The sequence below is a fragment of the Chiloscyllium punctatum genome, chromosome 38, assembly GCF_047496795.1.
Source record: "Chiloscyllium punctatum isolate Juve2018m chromosome 38, sChiPun1.3, whole genome shotgun sequence".
Lineage (NCBI taxonomy): Eukaryota > Metazoa > Chordata > Chondrichthyes > Orectolobiformes > Hemiscylliidae > Chiloscyllium > Chiloscyllium punctatum.
In genome coordinates, this window is record NC_092776.1 from 16,122,467 (window position 1) to 16,141,020 (window position 18,554).

At 47.6% G+C, this 18,554-nt stretch overlaps 1 protein-coding gene across 9 annotated transcripts in view; it reads right to left on the bottom strand.

Annotated features, from left to right (window-relative positions):
* LOC140463390 (gamma-glutamyl hydrolase-like) overlaps positions 1-18,554 on the bottom strand; it is a 55,612-nt gene that overhangs the window by 3,060 nt on the left and 33,998 nt on the right. For all 9 annotated transcript variants that reach the window (XM_072557266.1, XM_072557263.1, XM_072557267.1 and 6 more), the window contains 7 exons: positions 15,500-15,611; positions 12,713-12,763; positions 10,126-10,210; positions 7,674-7,812; positions 6,896-7,002; positions 2,161-2,254; positions 1,159-1,296 (listed from right to left, as the gene is read on the bottom strand). In XM_072557266.1, coding sequence (XP_072413367.1) covers positions 1,159-1,296; positions 2,161-2,254; positions 6,896-7,002; positions 7,674-7,812; positions 10,126-10,210; positions 12,713-12,763; positions 15,500-15,611 — 726 coding nt within the window. The remainder of the gene's footprint in view (positions 1-1,158; positions 1,297-2,160; positions 2,255-6,895; positions 7,003-7,673; positions 7,813-10,125; positions 10,211-12,712; positions 12,764-15,499; positions 15,612-18,554) is intronic.

Sequence of the window (18,554 nt, forward strand, 5' to 3'; positions counted from 1 at the left end):
TTCTCCAATCCTCGGTGCCACCTCCACTCGAAGGAAGATTTAGCAATATTGCCAGAGCTTCTCTTGTTTTTACTCTCACTTCCTTCACTAATCCTGGATGGATCTCGCTCCAACTCAGTGGCCTGTTCCCCATTGACAGCTGCCAATCTTCTAATTACAACTTCAACTTTAATTGGTTTTTGATTCTGTCAAGAAAGAAAGAGTTCATGGGATCCAAAGCAAAATGGCACATTGGATTACCCACAGATCCCTGAAGGTAACAGTGCAAGTAGTTAAAGAGGTTAAGAAGGCAACTGGGATGTTTGCCTTTATTAGACAAGGCACAGAATATGAGAAACAAACAGAAATTGCAGGAAAAACTCAGCATGTCTGGCAGCATCTGTGGAGAGAAATTGGAGTTAACGTTTCAGGTCTGGTTGATCCTACCTCAGAACATCCTTCCAGCAAATTTCTGTTTTTGTTTCCAAATTCCAGCACCCGCAGTTCTTTCGGTTTTTACACAGAGTAAAAGAGCAGGGATTTTGAACACTAGTTAGGCCATAACAGGAGCACTGTGTGGAGTTCTGAAGGATGTGAACAAACTCGAGAGGGTGCAGTGTAGATTGTGGAGGATGCTGTAAGGATCTGAGGGTCTGTGTTATCAGGGATGGTGGCATTGGCTGGGGTTGTTTCTGGAGCAGCAGAGGTTGAGAGAAGACCTGTCAGAGATGCCTGAATTTATACAGGGCATGGATAGGGTGGGATAGGAAGGCATTTTATCCATGAGTAGATGGGTCAATAACCAGATTTAAGTGAAGACGGAGAAGGCTAGGAAGAGAGATAAGCAGATGGATTTTTACTCAGAGGGTGGTGGGTATTAGGAACTTGTTTCCTGAAAGGATATTTATGTCAAAAACTCTCATTACATTTAAGCAGTATTTTGTCAAATATTCACTTGTGTTGCCATAGCTTCCAGGGCTGTGGGCCAAAATCTGGAAAATGGGATTAGTGTAGTTAGACATGATGGGCCAAATGACCTCATTTGAGTCTATAAAACACAGACTGACCAAGGGATGGGAGCTGGGTGGAAGCTGCAGTGGATAGATTCGTTGTGTCAAGAGCTCTGGATAATCCGTGCACTGGTTAAAATGGAAGCAGCTGAGTTTGCTGCAGAATTACCTTCATTAACGAAGAATTCAGCCAAGAGGTAGGATATCCTGACTGCGTAGGAACAGTGAGGAGCTGCCAAACTCTCCTTCCACAGGAAGCGGTTTGCTTCAGGATGCCACTGAGTGCCATAGAATGGATACGCAAATGCTGCAAGATCAGGAGGTAATGGAGCTCAGTTAGAACCCAGCAAGAGCAACTCAACTATTAGGGGAGACTGACACTGGGGGGGGGGAGACTGACACTGGGGGGGGGGAGACTGACACTGGGGGGGAAGACTGACACTGGGAGGGGAGACTGACACTAGGGGGGGGAGACTGACACTGGGGGGGGGGAGCCTGACACTGGGGGGGAGAGCCTGACACTGGGGGGGAGAGCCTGACACTGGGAGGGGAGACTGACACTAGGGGGGCAGCTGGCTCTGGGAGAGGCTGGCTCTGGGGGAGGTTGGCTCTGGGGGCGGCTGGCTCTGGGAGCAACTGACACTGAGGCAGTCTGACACGGGGAGGGGGGTAGTCTGACACTGGGGGAGTCTGACACTGGGGAAGGCTGACACTTAGGGAAGGCTGACACTTAGGGGTGACTGACAATGGGGGGGTTGAGACTGACACTGGGAGGAGTCTGACACTGGTGGAGTCTGACACTTAGGGAAGGCTGACACTTAGGGGTGACTGACAATGGGGGGGTTGAGACTGACACTGGGAGGAGTCTGACACTGGGGCTGGCTGACACTGGGGGAGTCTGACACTGGGGGAGTCTGACACTTGGGGAGTCTGACACTTGGGGAGTCTGACACTGGGGGAGTCTGACACTTAGGGAAGGCTGACACTTAGGGAAGGCTGACACTTAGGGAAGGCTGACAATGGGGGGGTTGAGACTGACACTGGGAGGAGTCTGACACTGGGAGGAGTCTGACACTGGGGCTGGCTGACACTGGGGGAGATTGACATTGGTGGGGAGACTGACACTGGGGTCAAAATACCCCTTGAGCAGGGCTCCTGCTCTCTCTCGCACCTTCCATTGTGGAGACAAACGGGACTCCCTGGCGGTCTCTGCTGGTGGAGATGAGTCTGTAGAATGACAGCAATTTCTCATTGGACACAAAGGCCTGAAGAGAAAAAGTGAAATTAGGCAATTTTCAGAGTAAACCCAGATGGCATTTCACCAGAGGACCTCAACTAACCTCAGCAAAAAGCTGCTCCCCGGTCCCCCCTTCACATTGTCACACTCTCTAACTCACCATCTTCCCACTTTGCTGTAATCGCCCTCACCTCACTACTCGTTCATCCCTCTTTCTCCTTCATCCTCACTCCTACTCTCCTAGTTGTTTAAATTTCATCCTCTCCCAATCGCCAACTCATTCCACACTCATATTGGACATCATGTTGTGACTTTTTGTTGGAGGATCAGTACTGAGGGAGCGCTGCACAGTCAGAGTGTCAGTACTGAGGGAGTGTTGCACTATCAAAGGGTCAGTACTGAGGGAGTATTGCACTGTCAGAGGGTCAGTACTGAGGGAGTGCAGCACTGTCAGAGGGTCAGTACTGAGGGAGTGCGGCACTGTCAGAGGGTCAGTACTGAGGGAGTGCGGCACTGTCAGAGTGTCAGTACTGAGGGAGTGCGGCACTGTCAGAGGGTCAGTACTGAGGGAGTGTTGCACTGTCAAAGGGTCAGTACTGAAGGTGTTTGCAAGGTTTGTGAAGGTTTGTAGCTCAGGTTGAGGTTTAGGGTGTCGGTTTGCTCGCTGAGCTGTAGGTTTGATATCCAGACATTTCATTACCTGGCTAGGTAACATCATCAGTGGCAACCTCCAAGTGAAGCGAAGCTGTTGTCTCCTGCTTTCTATTTATATCTTTCTCCTGGATGGGGTTCCTGGGGTTTGTGGTGATGTCATTTCCTGTTCGTTTTCTGAAGGGTTGATAGATGGCATCTAGATCTGTGTGTTTGTTTATGGCGTTGTGGTTGGAGTGGCAGGCCTCTAGGAATTCTCTGGCATGTCTTTGCTTAGCCTGTCCCAGGATAGATGTGTTGTCCCAGTCGAAATGGTGTTTTTTTTCATCCGTGTGTAGGGCTACGAGGGAGAGAGGGTCATGTCTTTTTGTGGCTAGCTGGTGTTCGTGTATCCTGGTGGCTAACTTTCTTCCTGTTTGTCCGACATAGTGTTTGTGGCAGTCCTTGCATGGAATTTTTTAGATGACGTTGGTTTTGTCCATGGGTTGTACTGGGCCTTTTAAGGTTGTTAGTTTTTGTTTGAGAGTGTTGGTGGGTTTGTGTGCTACTAGGATTCCGAGGGGTCTTAGTAGTCTGGCCGTCATTTCTGAAACTTCTTTGATGTATGGTATGGTGGTTAGGGTTTCTGGCTGTGTTTGGTCTGCTTGTTGTGGTTTGTTCTTGAGGAATCTGCGCACTGTATTTTTTGAGTATCCGTTCTTCTTGAATACGTTGTATAGGTGGTTCTCCTCTGTTTTCTGAAGTTCGCCTGTGCTGCAGTGTGTGGTGGCTCGTTGGAATAGTGTTCTGATACAGCTTTGTTTGTGTGTGTTGGGATGGTTGCTGGTGTAGTTAAGTATTTGTTCAGTGTTTGTCGGTTTTCTGTATACGCAGGTTTGTAGTTCTCCGTTGTCCTTTCTTTCGACTGGGACTTCCAGGAATGCAAGTTTGTTGTCGGTTTCTTCCTCCTTGGTGAACTTTACGCCTGTGAGGGTGTTGTTGATGATGTTAAATGTCTCTTCTATCTTGTTTCGTTTTGTGATGACAAAGGTGTCATCTACGTAGCGGACCCAGATTTTTGGTAGGGCTGTTTGTTCTAGTCTTTGCATTACCGCTTCTGCTATGAATCCTGATATTGGAGATCCCATGGGTGTGCCATTGGTTTGTTTGTAGACTATGTTGTTGAAGGTGAAGTGGGTGATGAGGCACAGGTCCACTAGCTTCATAATGTTTTCGCTGGTAATGTGATTGATGGTGGTTGGGGTGTTTGTGTGATGGTCCCTTCTAAAAGTGTGGCGAGTGTTTCCTTTTCCAGGTCGATGTTGATGGAGGTGAACAGTGCTGTTATGTCGAATGAGATCATTGCTTCATCTTCCTCTATTTTGGTGTTTTTGATGATTTTTAGGAATTCCTGGGTGGAGTGGATGGAATGCTATGACTCTTCTACTAGGTACTTCAGTCTTGCGTGTAGTTCTTTGGCCAGTCTGTAAGTTGGTGTTCTGGGTAGTGAGACTATAGGTCTGAGGGGGGCTCCTGGTTTATGGATTTTTGGTAGTCCATAGAATCATGGGGTGTTGGTCCCGTCAGGTTTCATTTTCTGGAATTCCATCTTGTTTAATTGTCCGGAATTGTGTAATTTTCTTAGGAGATATGTAATTTTGTTTCCTAGTTGTGGGGTCGGGTCTAGCGGAAGCGGTAATGCAAAGACTAGAACAAACAGCCCTACCAACCATCAAACCAAAAATCTGGGTCCGCTACGTAGCTGACACCTTTGTCATCACAAAACGAAACAAGATAGAAGAGACATTTAACATCATCAACAACACCCTCACAGGCGTAAAGTTCACCAAGGAGGAAGAAACCGACAACAAACTCGCATTCCTGGACGTCACAGTCGAAAGAAAGGACAACGGAGAACTACAAACCTGCGTATACAGAAAACCAACAAACACTGAACAAATACTTAACTACACCACCAACATCCCAACACACACAAACAAAGCCATATCAGAACACTATTCCAACAAGCCACCACACACTGCAGCACAGACGAACTTCGGAAAACAGAGGAGAACCACCTATACAACGTATTCAAGAAGAACGGATACTCAAAAAATACAGTGCGCAGATTCCTCAAGAACAAACCACGACAAGCAGACCTAACACAGCCAGAAACCCTAACCACCATACCATACATCAAAGAAGTTTCAGAAATGACAGCCAGATTACTAAGACCCCTCGGAATCCTAGTAGCACACAAACCCACCAACCCTCTCAAACAAAAACTAACAAACTTGAAAGACCCAGTACAACCCATGGACAAAACCAACGTCATCTACAAAATTCCATGCAAAGATTACCACAAACACTACGTAGGACAAACAGGAAGAAAGTTAACCACCAGGATACACGAACACCAGCTAGCCACAAAAAGACATGACCCTCTCTCCCTCGTAGACCTACACATGGATGAAAAAACCCACCATTTCGACTGGGACAACACATCTATCCTGGGACAGGCTAAGCAAAGACATGCCAGAGAATTCCTAGAGGCCTGCCACTCCAACCACAACGCCATAAACAAACACATAGATCTAGATGCCATCTATCAAACCCTCAGAAAATGAACAGGAAATGACATCATCACAAACCCAGGAACCCCATCCAGGAGAAAGATCTAAATAGAAAGCAGGAGACAACAGCTTCGCTTCACTTGGAGGTCGCCATTGATGATGTTACCTAGCCAGGTAATGAAACGTCTGGATATCAAACCTACAGCTCAGCGAGCGAACCTACACCCTAAACAGAGGGTGTACCACACTGTCATAGGGTCAGTACTGAGGGAGTGCTGCACTGTCAGAGGGTCAGTACTGAGGGAGTGCTACACTGTCAGAGGGTCAGTACTGAGGGAGCGCTGCATAGTTGGACGGTCAGTACTAAGGGAGTGCTGCATTGTCAGAGGGTCAATAGTGAGGGAGCGCTGCACTGTGGGAGGGTCAGTACTGGGGGAGTGTTGGCCCTGATGTCCTGTCCAATAGTCATCTCCCAACCAAGATCAGCAAAACAGATTCTGTTCTTATCACAGATCCTGGGATCTTACTGTGCACAGGATGTCTACCAATTTCCTGTTGTGCAATAGTAACCCTCTTTCGAAAGGTACCTCATTGGTCCTGAAGCATTGAAATGCCCTGAGGTTACATCAGAATTAAAATCCCTACAGTGTGGAAACAGGCCCATCGGCCCAACAATCCACACTGATCCTCTGAAGAGTAACCCACCCAGACCCGTTCCCCAACCCTATATTTACTTCTGACTAATGCACCTAATACTATGGACAATTTAGCTTGAGCAATTCTCCTAATCTGCACATCTTTGGACTGTGGGAGGAAACCGGAGCACCTAGAGGAAATCTACACTGACACGGGGAGAATGTGCAAACTCCACAGACAGGTGATATATAAATGCAATACTTTCATGATACAACCATATGATTGAAAGGATGGAAATGTGATACCATGAGGAAGGTATGGAGTGAGCCATAAATTTGACAACATTGCCTTTTTCCATCCACCCCCCCCCCCAATTCCCCACGTCTCCCTCCATCCCAATCCCATACTCCCCTCACACATTCCCCACGTCTCCCTCCACCCCCACCCCATACTCCCCTCACACATTCCCCACGTCTCCCTCCATCCCAATCCCATACTCCCCTCACACATTCCCCACGTTTCCCTCCATCCCAATCCCATACTCCCCTCACACATTCCCCATGTCCTGCTTTCCACCTCCGGCGTCGCCATCTTTATCCCATATCACCGAACTCCACATTGTCTCCCCCTCTCATCCCCTTCACCCCCTTTCATTCCCTCCTCCCCGACCTCCATACCCCCTTCCATCCCCCTCACTCCCCGACCCCGACATACCTTCACCTTTTTCATCCCCTTCCCATTCTCCACATGCCCCTCTCCACCCCCCAATGTCCCCAATGACACCTCCTCCCCCCCACACCCTGAAAGACTCTGTAGAACCTCTCCCTCACCTGCTCTGTGATGCTGAACTTGTGGAAATTTCCAGTCAGTGGTTTCTGTGATAAAACTTCCATCAGCTCTGGGGGAAACCCTTTAAACATTCGACTGGATTTTCCTTCTGAAAAGTAAATATATGGGTATCGTCTGGGATCAGACTGTGCATTTGGATCAGAGCACAATGAGGACAGTGACAAAGTGACAGTTCATGAAATCTTCCCAACTCGCAACGGGGCTTGGATGGTGTGATGGTGAGGCAGGAGGAGGAAGGATGGATGGTGTGATGGTAAGGCAGGAGGACGAGTGGATGGTGTGATGGTGAAATAGGAGGAAGGATGGATGGTGTGATGGTGACGGAGGTGGACAAGTGGATGGTGTGATGGTGAGGGAGGTGGACAAGTGGATGGTGTGATGGTGAAATAGGAGGAAGGATGGATGGTGTGATGGTGAAATAGGAGGAAGGATGGATGGTGTGATGGTGAAATAGGAGGAAGGATGGATGGTGTGATGGTGAAATAGGAGGGTTGGCATTGTGAAAGGACAAATTACAGTAACCAATAGCCTCTGTATTCTGAAGTAGTCCTGCGATCAACTGGATTACAGATCCACATCCGTCTTTCTGACTCAGGACACACTGGGGGAGGAGCAGAGTGTGCAGGTGGAGGGTTGCAAATCCAGTTGGAATTCACATCCAATCCCTTCTTTCATCCAGCCTCCAGTCAGCATGGGACCACCAACATGGAGTGGCTGCTTTACTCTGACTCAGTAACACAATAACACAGTAACACTTACCCTCAGTAAACTCCAGAGTTAATGCCACATTGGAGCTGTCAGTCCGGACTAGGAGATCCTCTCCAGCTGTCAGAGCTGTCAGCTGCTGCTGCCCCATACACGTTCCCCAGATTGGGAAATAATCACCTTGGTCACAGGCCTGCACCAAACAGAAACAATCTCCTTTACACTCTCTGCAGAGAAAATAGCACACAGTCCTGAGACATTCTGTAAGACAAGATCAGTGTGTCTTAGTGAGAGGCTGGGAGCATGTCAGAGTGCTCACAGAAATGGTATTTCACTGACACTTCAATGGCGTGAAGCATTGCCGCACTGTCGGAGGGTCAGTACTGAGGGAATGCCGCACTGTCAGAGGGTCAGTACTGAGGGAGTGCCGCACTGTCAGAGGGTCAGTACTGAGGGAATGCCGCACTGTCAGAGGGTCAGTACTGAGGGAGTGCGCACTGTCAGAGGGTCAGTACTGAGGGAATGCCGCACTGTCAGAGGGTCAGTACTGAGGGAATGCCGCACTGTCAGAGGGTCAGTACTGAGGGAATGCCACACTGTCAGAGGGTCAGTACTGAGGGAATGCCGCACTGTCAGAGGGTCAGTACTGAGGGAATGCCGCACTGTCAGAGGGTCAGTACTGAGGTCGTGCCGCACTGTCGGAGGGTCAGTACTGAGGGAGTGCCGCACTGTTGGAAGGTCAGTACTGAGGGAGTGCCGCACTGTCGGAGGGTCAGTACTGAGGGAGTGCCGCACTGTCGGAGGGTCAGCACTGAGGCAGTGCCGCACTGTCGGAGGGTCAGCACTGAGGGAGTGCCGCACTGTCGGAGGGTCAGCACTGAGGGAGTGCCGCACTGTCGGAAGGTCAGTACTGAGGGAGTGCCACACTGTCGGAGTGTCAGCACTGAGGGAGTGCCGCACTGTCGGAGGGTCAGTACTGAGGGAGTGCTACACTGCCACAGGGTCAGGGCTGAGGGAGTTCTGCACTGTCGGAGGGTCAGTACTGAGGGAGTACTACACTGCCACAGGGTCAGGACTGAGGGAGTTCTGCACTGTCGGAGGGTCAGTACTGAGGGAGTGCTGCACTGTCGGAGGGTCAGTACTGAGGGAGTTCTGCACTGTCGGAGGGTCAGTACTGAGGGAGTGCTGCACTGCCACAGGGTCAGTACTGAGGGAGTGCTGCACTGTCAGAGGGTCAGTACTGAGGGAGTGCCGCACTGTCAGAGGGTCAGTACTGAGGGATTGCTGCACTGTCAGAGGGTCAGTACTGAGGGAGTGCTGCACCGTCGGAGGGTCAGTACTGAGGGAGTGCCGCGCTGTCGGAGGGTCAGTACTGAGGGAGTGCTGTGCTGTCGGAGGGTCAGTACTGAGGGAGTGCTGTGCTGTCGGAGGGTCAGTACTGAGGGAGTGCTGTGCTGTCAGAGGGTCAGTACTGAGGGAGGGCTGTGCTGTCACAGGGTCAGTACTGAGGGAGGGCTGTGCTGTCAGAGGGTCAATACTGAGGGAGGGCTGTGCTGTCAGAGGATCAGTACTGAGGGAGGGCTGTGCTGTCAGAGGGTCAGTACTGAGGGAAGGCTGTGCTGTCAGAGGGTCAGTACTGAGGGAGGGCTGTGCTGTCAGAGGGTCAGTACTGAGGGAGGGCTGTGCTGTCAGAGGGTCAGTACTGAGGGAGGGCTGTGCTGTCAGAGGGTCAATACTGAGGGAGGGCTGTGCTGTCAGAGGGTCAATACTGAGGGAGGGCTGTGCTGTCAGAGGGTCAATACTGAGGGAGGGCTGTGCTGTCAGAGGGTCAGTACTGAGGGAGGGCTGTGCTGTCAGAGGGTCAGTACTGAGGGAGGGCTGTGCTGTCAGAGGGTCAGTACTGAGGGAGGGCTGTGCTGTCAGAGGGTCAGTACTGAGGGAGGGCTGTGCTGTCAGAGGGTCAATACTGAGGGAGGGCTGTGCTGTCAGAGGGTCAGTACTGAGGGAGGGCTGTGCTGTCACAGGGTCAGTACTGAGGGAGGGCTGTGCTGTCACAGGGTCAGTACTGAGGGAGGGCTGTGCTGTCAGATATGCTATTTTTCAGAGAAGATGATGAATTGCTTCAAGTGGCTGTAAAGTATTCCATGGTACTTTGTGACGGAAGTTGGTGGTTTCCTCCTTCTGTCTTGGTCTCAGTGTCACAACAGGGGAAGATGGTGAGTCTGTGCTCATTACTTTGTGTTCTCATCATTCAGTTCTCTGACACGAGAGTGGAATTTAAACATGACCCTCACTGAGAACTGCGCCCCTCCTCTGGGGTTTCTGTTCCCATCCCTTCACGCGGTGATAGTCGAAACTCAATCTCCTTGCCACTGGTTCAAACCTCTGATGTTTACTGTTCTGTGATTATCCGGTGACTCTAACCCCTGTCATTCATCCCATCTGTCCCAGACACCTCCACAAAATATTACTGCAACTGTCTGACGTGGTTCGAACATTTACAGACCTTCAGTGCCAATCGGTAGAAGATGCCAGCGACTCGGGCATATTCTGATGTCTGCAAGTCCACAGCTCCGCCTGGCAGTAAGATCCTGGGGCAAGAAGAAATTTTGACTCAATGTTTCGGACTGGTGTATGGTGTGGAGTCAGCCTGGTGTATGGTGTGGAGTCAGACTGGTGTATGGTGTGGAGTCAGACTGGTGTATGGTGTGGAGTCAGACTGGTGTATGGTGTGGAGTCAGACTGGTGTATGGTGTGGTGTCAGACTGGTGTATGGTGTGGAGTCAGCCTGGTGTATGGTGTGGAGTCAGCCTGGTGTATGGTGTGGAGTCAGACTGGTGTATGGTGTGGAGTCAGACTGGTGTATGGTGTGGAGTCAGACTGGTGTATGGTGTGGTGTCAGACTGGTGTATGGTGTGGAGTCAGCCTGGTGTATGGTGTGGAGTCAGACTGGTGTATGGTGTGGAGTCAGACTGGTGTATGGTGTGGAGTCAGACTGGTGTATGGTGTGGAGTCAGACTGGTGTATGGTGTGGTGTCAGACTGGTGTATGGTGTGGAGTCAGCCTGGTGTATGGTGTGGAGTCAGCCTGGTGTATGGTGTGGAGTCAGCCTGGTGTATGGTGTGGAGTCAGACTGGTGTATGGTGTGGAATCAGCCTGGTGTATGGTGTGGAGTCAGATTGGTGAATGGTGTGGAGTCAGATTGGTGAATGGTGTGGTGTCAGACTGGTGTATGGTGTGGAGTCGGACTGGTGTATGCTGTGGAGTCAGCCTGGTGTATGGTGTGGAGCTCAGTAATGAGTTTCTTATACAGCAAATGAAAATTTACCATGCACTGCAACTCAAGCACCCCCCTGACAAACTGGCAACACTATTGGTTTGTCCAGAGGCGAATGATTAATCCGTCTCTGTAACAAGTAACCAGACCAATTCTTGCTAAGGAAAGAGATTAATGATTACGCTAATAGATCTGATTCATTCATGTCGAAGCATAAGAAATAGGAGCTGAAGTCAGCCACTCTGCCCATCGAATCTATGTACCATTGACTGAGGTCATGACTGAACATCAACCTCAACTTAATCTTCCTGCAGTTTATCCATATTCCTTAATTCCTTGCATATCCAATAGAGCTTTCTGTCTCTCTCTTGAATATATTCAATGACTGAGCATCCAAACCTCTCTGGCATAGAGTTCAAATTCCCTTGATGCGACGTGTTCCAATCAATTTTATCTCAATATTCCTTGAAACTCTTAGGGCATTTGGCCCATGCTACTTAACCTCTACTCATCAGGCAGTCACCTCCTCCAGAAGAGTTGGAGTTTGTTTTTGGAGTGAAGGGAACAGACCTCCTGGACTCATTTACTTTGTTCAATTGCTTATGCTCCCATGTGTTCAATGGAGAAGCTGTATGAAGAGGGAGATTGCCCGGCGTCAGTATTCTTCACTGCACATCGGTCAACGATGACCAGACAGTAGTTGTAGTGGGATATTTTTCTGACTGTGACCAAGTGCTGGGACCTCTGTTGTTTGCAATATATATCAATGTTTTGGATAGAAATATAAGCAGTCTGATTAGTGCATTTGTAGATGACATGAAAATTGTTGGAGATGTGGAAGATTATCAAAGGATATAGATCAGTTGGAAAGTTGGATGGAGAAATGACAGGGGGAGATTAATCCAGGCAAATGTGAGGTGATATATTTTCGGATGTTAAATGTAGGAGGAAAGTATACGGTTAATGGCAGGACCCTTTGGAGCATTGATGTACATTCGGGCATCTTGAGGTGCAAGTCCATAGCTCCCAAGTGAACAAGGTGGTAAAGAAGGGACATGGGGTACTTGCCTTCATCGGTTGGGCCAGTCATGCTGCAACTGTATAAGACTTTAGTTAGGCTCCATTTGGAACATTGAGTGCTGTTCTGGTCACCACACTATAGAAGGGATGTAGAGGCTTTGGAGAGGTTAACCAGGATGTTGCCTGAATTGGAGTGTATGAGCTAAAGGACGGATTTGACTAACTTGGATTGACAGAAGTATATAAAATTATGAGGGACATGGAGAGGATGGATAGTTGGAGTCTTTTCCCAAGGGTGGAATGTCAAAAAACAGGGGATTAGGTGTAAGGTGGGAGGGGTAAACTCAAAGGAGATATAAGTAGAAGGTATTACACAGGGATGATGGTAAGTGCCTGGAACACACTGCCAGGACAGGTCATAGAAACAGAGACCAATAGCAAGCTTAAGAGGAACTTGGATAGATGCATGAACAGGTAGGCATTAAAAGGAAATAGATGATGTGTGGGCAGATGGGATTTGTTTAGAATTATATCATGATCAGCACAGGGCTGAAAGGCCTGTTCCTGTTCAGTAATTTTCTATGATCTATGACACCTAAAGGCAAGGGCAGGAAGTTTGATATTTACCAGGAAGATTACGACACACTAAACAAAATGATCAAATTGTACTTTCCACACAGAGACCTCTGAAAATGATAAACATAACAAGGCAGTGCAACGAAACCATTAAGAACCAACACTTGCAAAGTTCAATGTACACAGCAGATCAAGAGATGGGAAATAGTTAATCGCTTACCCATTAATTGAATGGAATATTTTCTCGTACTCAGACTCAGTAAGATATAACCTGCAGGAAATAAGGGAGAACCAACTGTCACAGGCAATTAACCTCAGCCATTTTCACTCCGACACATCCCGTTAGCAGCATAGGCCAATCCCCTTCCAATCATAACCCTGATCCTACATTAAGGCCCAAACTCAGGCCAAAATTCTGACTCTGATCCTAATTCTGACCCTAAACCTAACCCTCAACCTGACTCTAACCCAACCACAACCCTAACCTTGACCTGAACCCTGACCCTAACACTAATCCTGACCCGAACCCAATTCTAGATCTGACCCTAATCCTGACCTGAGCACTTCAACCATGATCCTAACGCTGACTCTAATCCAATCCTAACTGAGCACCAACTCTAGTCCTGGTCATAACCCTAATTCTAATCACAACCCGATCCTCATCTTGCCAATCACCATTAACACTTCATCGCCAACAATTTGCTCCTTTATTCCTTTCTTGGTCCCATCTTTCTCCAGTTCCTCCACTCCCACAACTTTCACTGGCTGAATAGCACCTCTAGGTGTCACTGGTTGTCAGGGTATGTCAAGCAATTGCAGACCAGTCAGTTCAATAGTCATGGTGTGGACACCCAAAACAACAATCCGGGATCGAATTAGTAGTCACATGGAAACATGTGGGTTAATTAAGGAGCGGCAACATTGATTCCTTAAGGGAGAACAATGTCTGACTAATTTGCTGGTGTTTTCTGGATGTAATGGAGGGTTGATGAGCATGTTGATACAGTTACACAACAGACTCCTGAATAAAGTGACAGCGCATGGAATTATAGAACATTACAGCGCTGTACAAGCTCTTCGGCAATTATAGGGAGAGTAACAACCTGAATAGGGAACAGAGGGTGGATGGATATTTTTCAGGATGGAGAAGAATTTATGGTGGAATTCTCCAGAGTCTATTTTGGGTCTTGCTTTCCTGCTGCATATTAACAGCCTTGTCTTTGGTGAACAGGGCACAATTTCAAAACTTGCAGATTATTCAAAACTTGGAAGGATTGTAAACTGTGAGGAGAATAATGCAGAACTTCAAAAGGACACGTACAGTTGGTGGAAGTGGAAGACAACATAAGGTTCAGTGCGGAGAGGTGAGAGGTGATGCATTTTGTTATGAAGAATATGGAAAGGCAAGCTAATGTAAGAGTATAACTCTAATGGGGACGCAGTAAAATAGGGACTTGAGTGCATATGTGCATTTAAAAAATGGCAGGACAGGCAGAGAGAGCCAATAATAAAGCATACGGTATCTTCGGCTTTACTAAGCTGAGGATACTGTATGGAACTAGGCGGAAGTGGGTACTTCAGATGCTGGAGAATAGGGTCAACACACAGCAGGTCAGGCAGCATCCGAGGTGCAGGAAAATCACCGTTCCGGGCAAAAGCCCTTCATCAGGAATGAGAATTCATCATTCCTAATGACGGGCTTTTGCCCGAAATGTCGATTTTCCTGTTTCTTGGATGCTGCCTGACCTGCTGTGCTTTTCCAGCGTCACTCTAATCTTGACTAGAATACTGTATGCTTTACAAATAGGTGCATAGATTACCAGAGCAGGGAGATAATGGAGAACATGTATGATACCAGGTGAGCTCAGCCAGTACTGTCCAGTTCGGGATGTCACATTTTAGGAAGGATGTGAAGGGATTGGACATAGTGCAGAAGAGGTTTACAAAAAATAGATGCCTGGATGAGTGATTTCAGTTATGAGGATAAATTGGAGAAGTTGGGGGCTGTTCTCCTTGGAGAAGACGAGCCTGAGTGGGGATCTGATTGAACTATTCAAATTCTTGATAGGTTTACACAGAGGAAGAAAATGGTCCCGTTAAAAAAAGGATTGAAAACAAGAGAGCACAGATTTAAAGTGATTTGCAAATGTGATGTGTGAACAAACTTTTTTCACACAGTGACTAGTTAGGTTCTGGAATGCCCTGGCTGGAACTGTGCTGAAGACAGGTTCAATTGAGGTCCTTATTCGGTCATTTGATGATTATTTACGTCGATAAGTTAGATTGTTATGGGGAAAAGGGAACAGAATAATGCTGAGTCATGATGCTCATTTGGAGAGTGGGTGAATGGCTTCCTTTGGCACCATCGCAATTCTGTGCAAAGTCCTACGTAAATGTAATTCTTTCTGATTTCCTCAAGGTTTCAGTTCTGTAGGACTCTCCATCCCTGCTCACACCTCATTACCCTTCTCAACCATTCCATTTCCTCCTCCTTCCCTCAGTTGCCTTCCCTCCCACAAGCTGCAGATGTGTAAGGCCAGGGTTTCAAAAGTACAAATGCAGGAGTAGGCTATTCAGCCCCTCGAGCGTGCTGTGCTGAATGCCGTGGCTAAATGTTACCTCACATCTGCATTCCTGTCTATTCCTGAGAACCTTTCAGCCTCTTAGCAGTAATCTCTCTACCTCTGCCTTAACAATATTCAAGGACTATACTTTGACCACCTCGTGAGGAACAGAGTTCCAAAGACTCATAATTCTCTGACAAAAAAGTTATCTTATCTCATTTTTAAATGGTTGACCTCTTAACTTTAAACTGTGACCCCAGTTCTAAATTCTCCCAGGAAACATCCTCTCTGTATCCATCCTCCCAAGTCCTTCAGGATCTTTTATATTGCCTCCTGACTGATATCTCCTTATTCATCTCGACTTTTTCCCACTAATCCTTCCCACCTTTAACTTTTGACCCTTTACCCAGTTTCTCACTGTGTGATGGAGACAATGGTGTCACCTGATGGGAACCACTCTGCTCCCCGCTGATTCCAGGTACTTTACATAGGTAATGGCTATGTACGTCTTTGCCACCTCGGTCAGTTCATCTACGGTGTGCTGTGCTAAGATCCCTGTGGGCAACAACAACAACTTACATTCAATTAACACCATGAACATAGTAGAAGGGACTTTGTAGGAGCAACCATCCTTGATGAAAGAGTTGAGTTTTAAGGAGTGTCAGTTAGGAGTGAAGCGATATAAAGTAGAGGGGGGTAAGAGTCGTAAGGAGGTAGTCCAGATCTTGGGACCTTGGAAATGGAAGATATAGCTCCTAATGGTGGCGTGGGTATAAGACTTGGGAATGGTCAAGACAGTGAATTTGGAGGAGCCTGTGACTAGTTTAATCATCCATTGGCATGACCATATAAAACATTATCGAGCTCTCTATTCCTCCCAAACTGCTCACTATTCCAGGTTTCACCCTGGATTACAAAGATAACCCCAGCTTCTTTTCTTGACAGCAAACTGTCTTCTTAAAAGCCTTATTGCTGACCCCACCATGACTTTTGACCCCCCACCCTGACCCCACCAGTCTCTCCTCCAATAACAAGTGTGAAGACCTCATGAAGTTTCTTTGTCACCAAGACTGAGACAGTCCAATCACCTGTCTCTGCCACGTCCCTCCCTGTCACTGACCCTCCTGACCAAACTCCCTTCGATTTATCCATCCCCACCACCCAGCCCTGAACATACATCTTTTTCTAGTGTTCCTCTCCTCTCCTTCTCTGAGCTCAACTTGTCTGTTAGACCCACCTCATGTTCCCTTGATCCTCGTCCCACTAAACACATCACCTCTGACTTCCCCTTACAGTCCCCATGTTTGCCGAGATTGTAAACAGCTCTGTCGCCTCAGGTGTTGTCCCTCTCTCCTTTTAACCTGCCGAACCCGCCCTGTTCTCACAAAACCAACTTCAGACCCTTTGAGTGTGTCATCTCCGATGTCACATTCCTCATCAAGGCCCTTAAACATGCTGCTGTCCTCATCTTTTCTGGAATTCAATCTTTGGGTCCCTCCTGTCAGGTTTCTGCCTCTGGCACAGTACTGAAATGCTCTTTATCAAACTCTGCAATGATATTCTGCGTGACTGTGGTAGACCTACCCTCCTGACACAGTGACTATAGCATCCTCCTCCAACACTTTCCACTATTGTCAGCCTGGGAGGAAGGGCTCTCACCTGGTTCCATGCTTATCTAGCAGAGAATCCCTTACAATGGTCTGTTTTCCTGCTCCCGCATCATTACCTCTGGCATTCCTAAGGATCAATTCCCCCTCCTGTACCTCACTACTGTTCTGAAAGCAATGTCAGAGTTTGCATGTACAATGACATCTCCCAGCTCTACTTCACCTCCTCTACTTCTCCTGTTGTGCCGAAACCTTCAGACTGCTTATCCAGCCTGCATCAACTTCCGAGAAAACTGAAGCTTTCTTTTTCAGTATCCATTCCAAATTTCGTTCCCTAGTGACTGAGTCCATCCCTCTTCCTGGCAACAGTCTGAGTTTAAAGCCAATCTGAATGCAATCTTGATTATATATTTGATCCCCAGATGAGCTTTCAATGTCACTTCATACCTTCACCTCCTATTTCCAACGCTGTAGCATCACCAAAACTCTCCCCTGCCTCAGTCCATCTGCTGTTGAAACTCTCATTCCATCCTCCTCCCACCCACCACCGCCGCCTCTCCCCTCCCCCCCCCAACCCCCATTCTGGACTTGGTTAATCCAACACACTCCTGAGGGTTCCCACATGCTATACACAATAAAATCAAGGCCTACGACAGGGCAGCATGGTGGCTCAGTGGTTAGCACTGCTGTCTCACAGCACTAGGGACCAGGACTTGATTCCACCCTTGGGCAACTGTCTGTGTAGAGCTTGCATATTCTCCCCATGTCTGCATGGATTTCCTCCCACAGTTGAAAGATGTGCAGGTTAGATGCTCTTTGGAGGGTCAGTATGGACTCAATGGGTTGAATGGCCTGCTTCCACACTGTAGGGGTTCGATGAACATGTCTTAACTTGCCTTGTATCCCATTTCCTTGTCACCCTTGTGCTTGCTGACCAACATTTGTTCAGTAACATTTAAAATTCTCATCTTTGTTTTCAAATTCCTCCCTAGTCTCAGTCCAATTTCTGATAATCTCCTTCAAGCCCACAACCCTCTGAAATACCTGTTGTGACAGTGTTAACTTCAGAACTTTAATAACTGTGCAGAGATTGAAAGAAGGTGCAATAACCTGTCTGGAAAAAGTTGTCAAAGGACAAGGGCAAACTCATCCAGGAATTGAAAACAATTAGCCATGTTCGGGAGAAGAAGAGTTGAAGCTCCAAAACTGTTAAACAAAACTGTTTTAACATGGTTGATAAATGACTGTTTACACCACAAGGGGGAATGCAGCGATTTTAAGGAAATTTTAAGGAAATTTTGAACAAACTGGGAGAAAGTGAGGACTGCAGCTGCTGGAGATCAGAGTCGAAAAGCACAGTAGGTCAGGCAACATCCGAGGAGCACGAGAGTCGACATTTTGGGCATAACATTCCTGATGAAGGGCTTATGCCTGAAACGCTGATTCTTCTGCTCCTCGGATGCTGACTGACCTGCTGTGTTTTTCCGAGCGCCACACTTTTCGACTCTTCGAATAGACAGTCAATGCCAAAAGTAACAAGGAACAAAGAGTCCACCTTTAATAAGAAAACAAACTGTAAACTTGGTGGTTCCAGAGGAGTAGCCAATATTGTGCAGAAAAGAATCTAAAGGATCATCAATAATGTCACATCACAAACCTGAAGGATGTAAAACTTTATAAGAATCTGTCGCCAGGATTTCTCCGGAGCAGAACTCTGGAGAACAGCACAGCACAAGGATTGAACTCTGGACACATCCAGAGGCAGACACTATTGGTTGGAATCATAGCTACTCATGGGGTCTTAGCTTGGTTGCTACAAGCAATAAAGTTTAAATAATTGTTTCAGGATTTGTGTGTCTGTGAAATTTTGTAATAAGTAGCCAAATTAAAG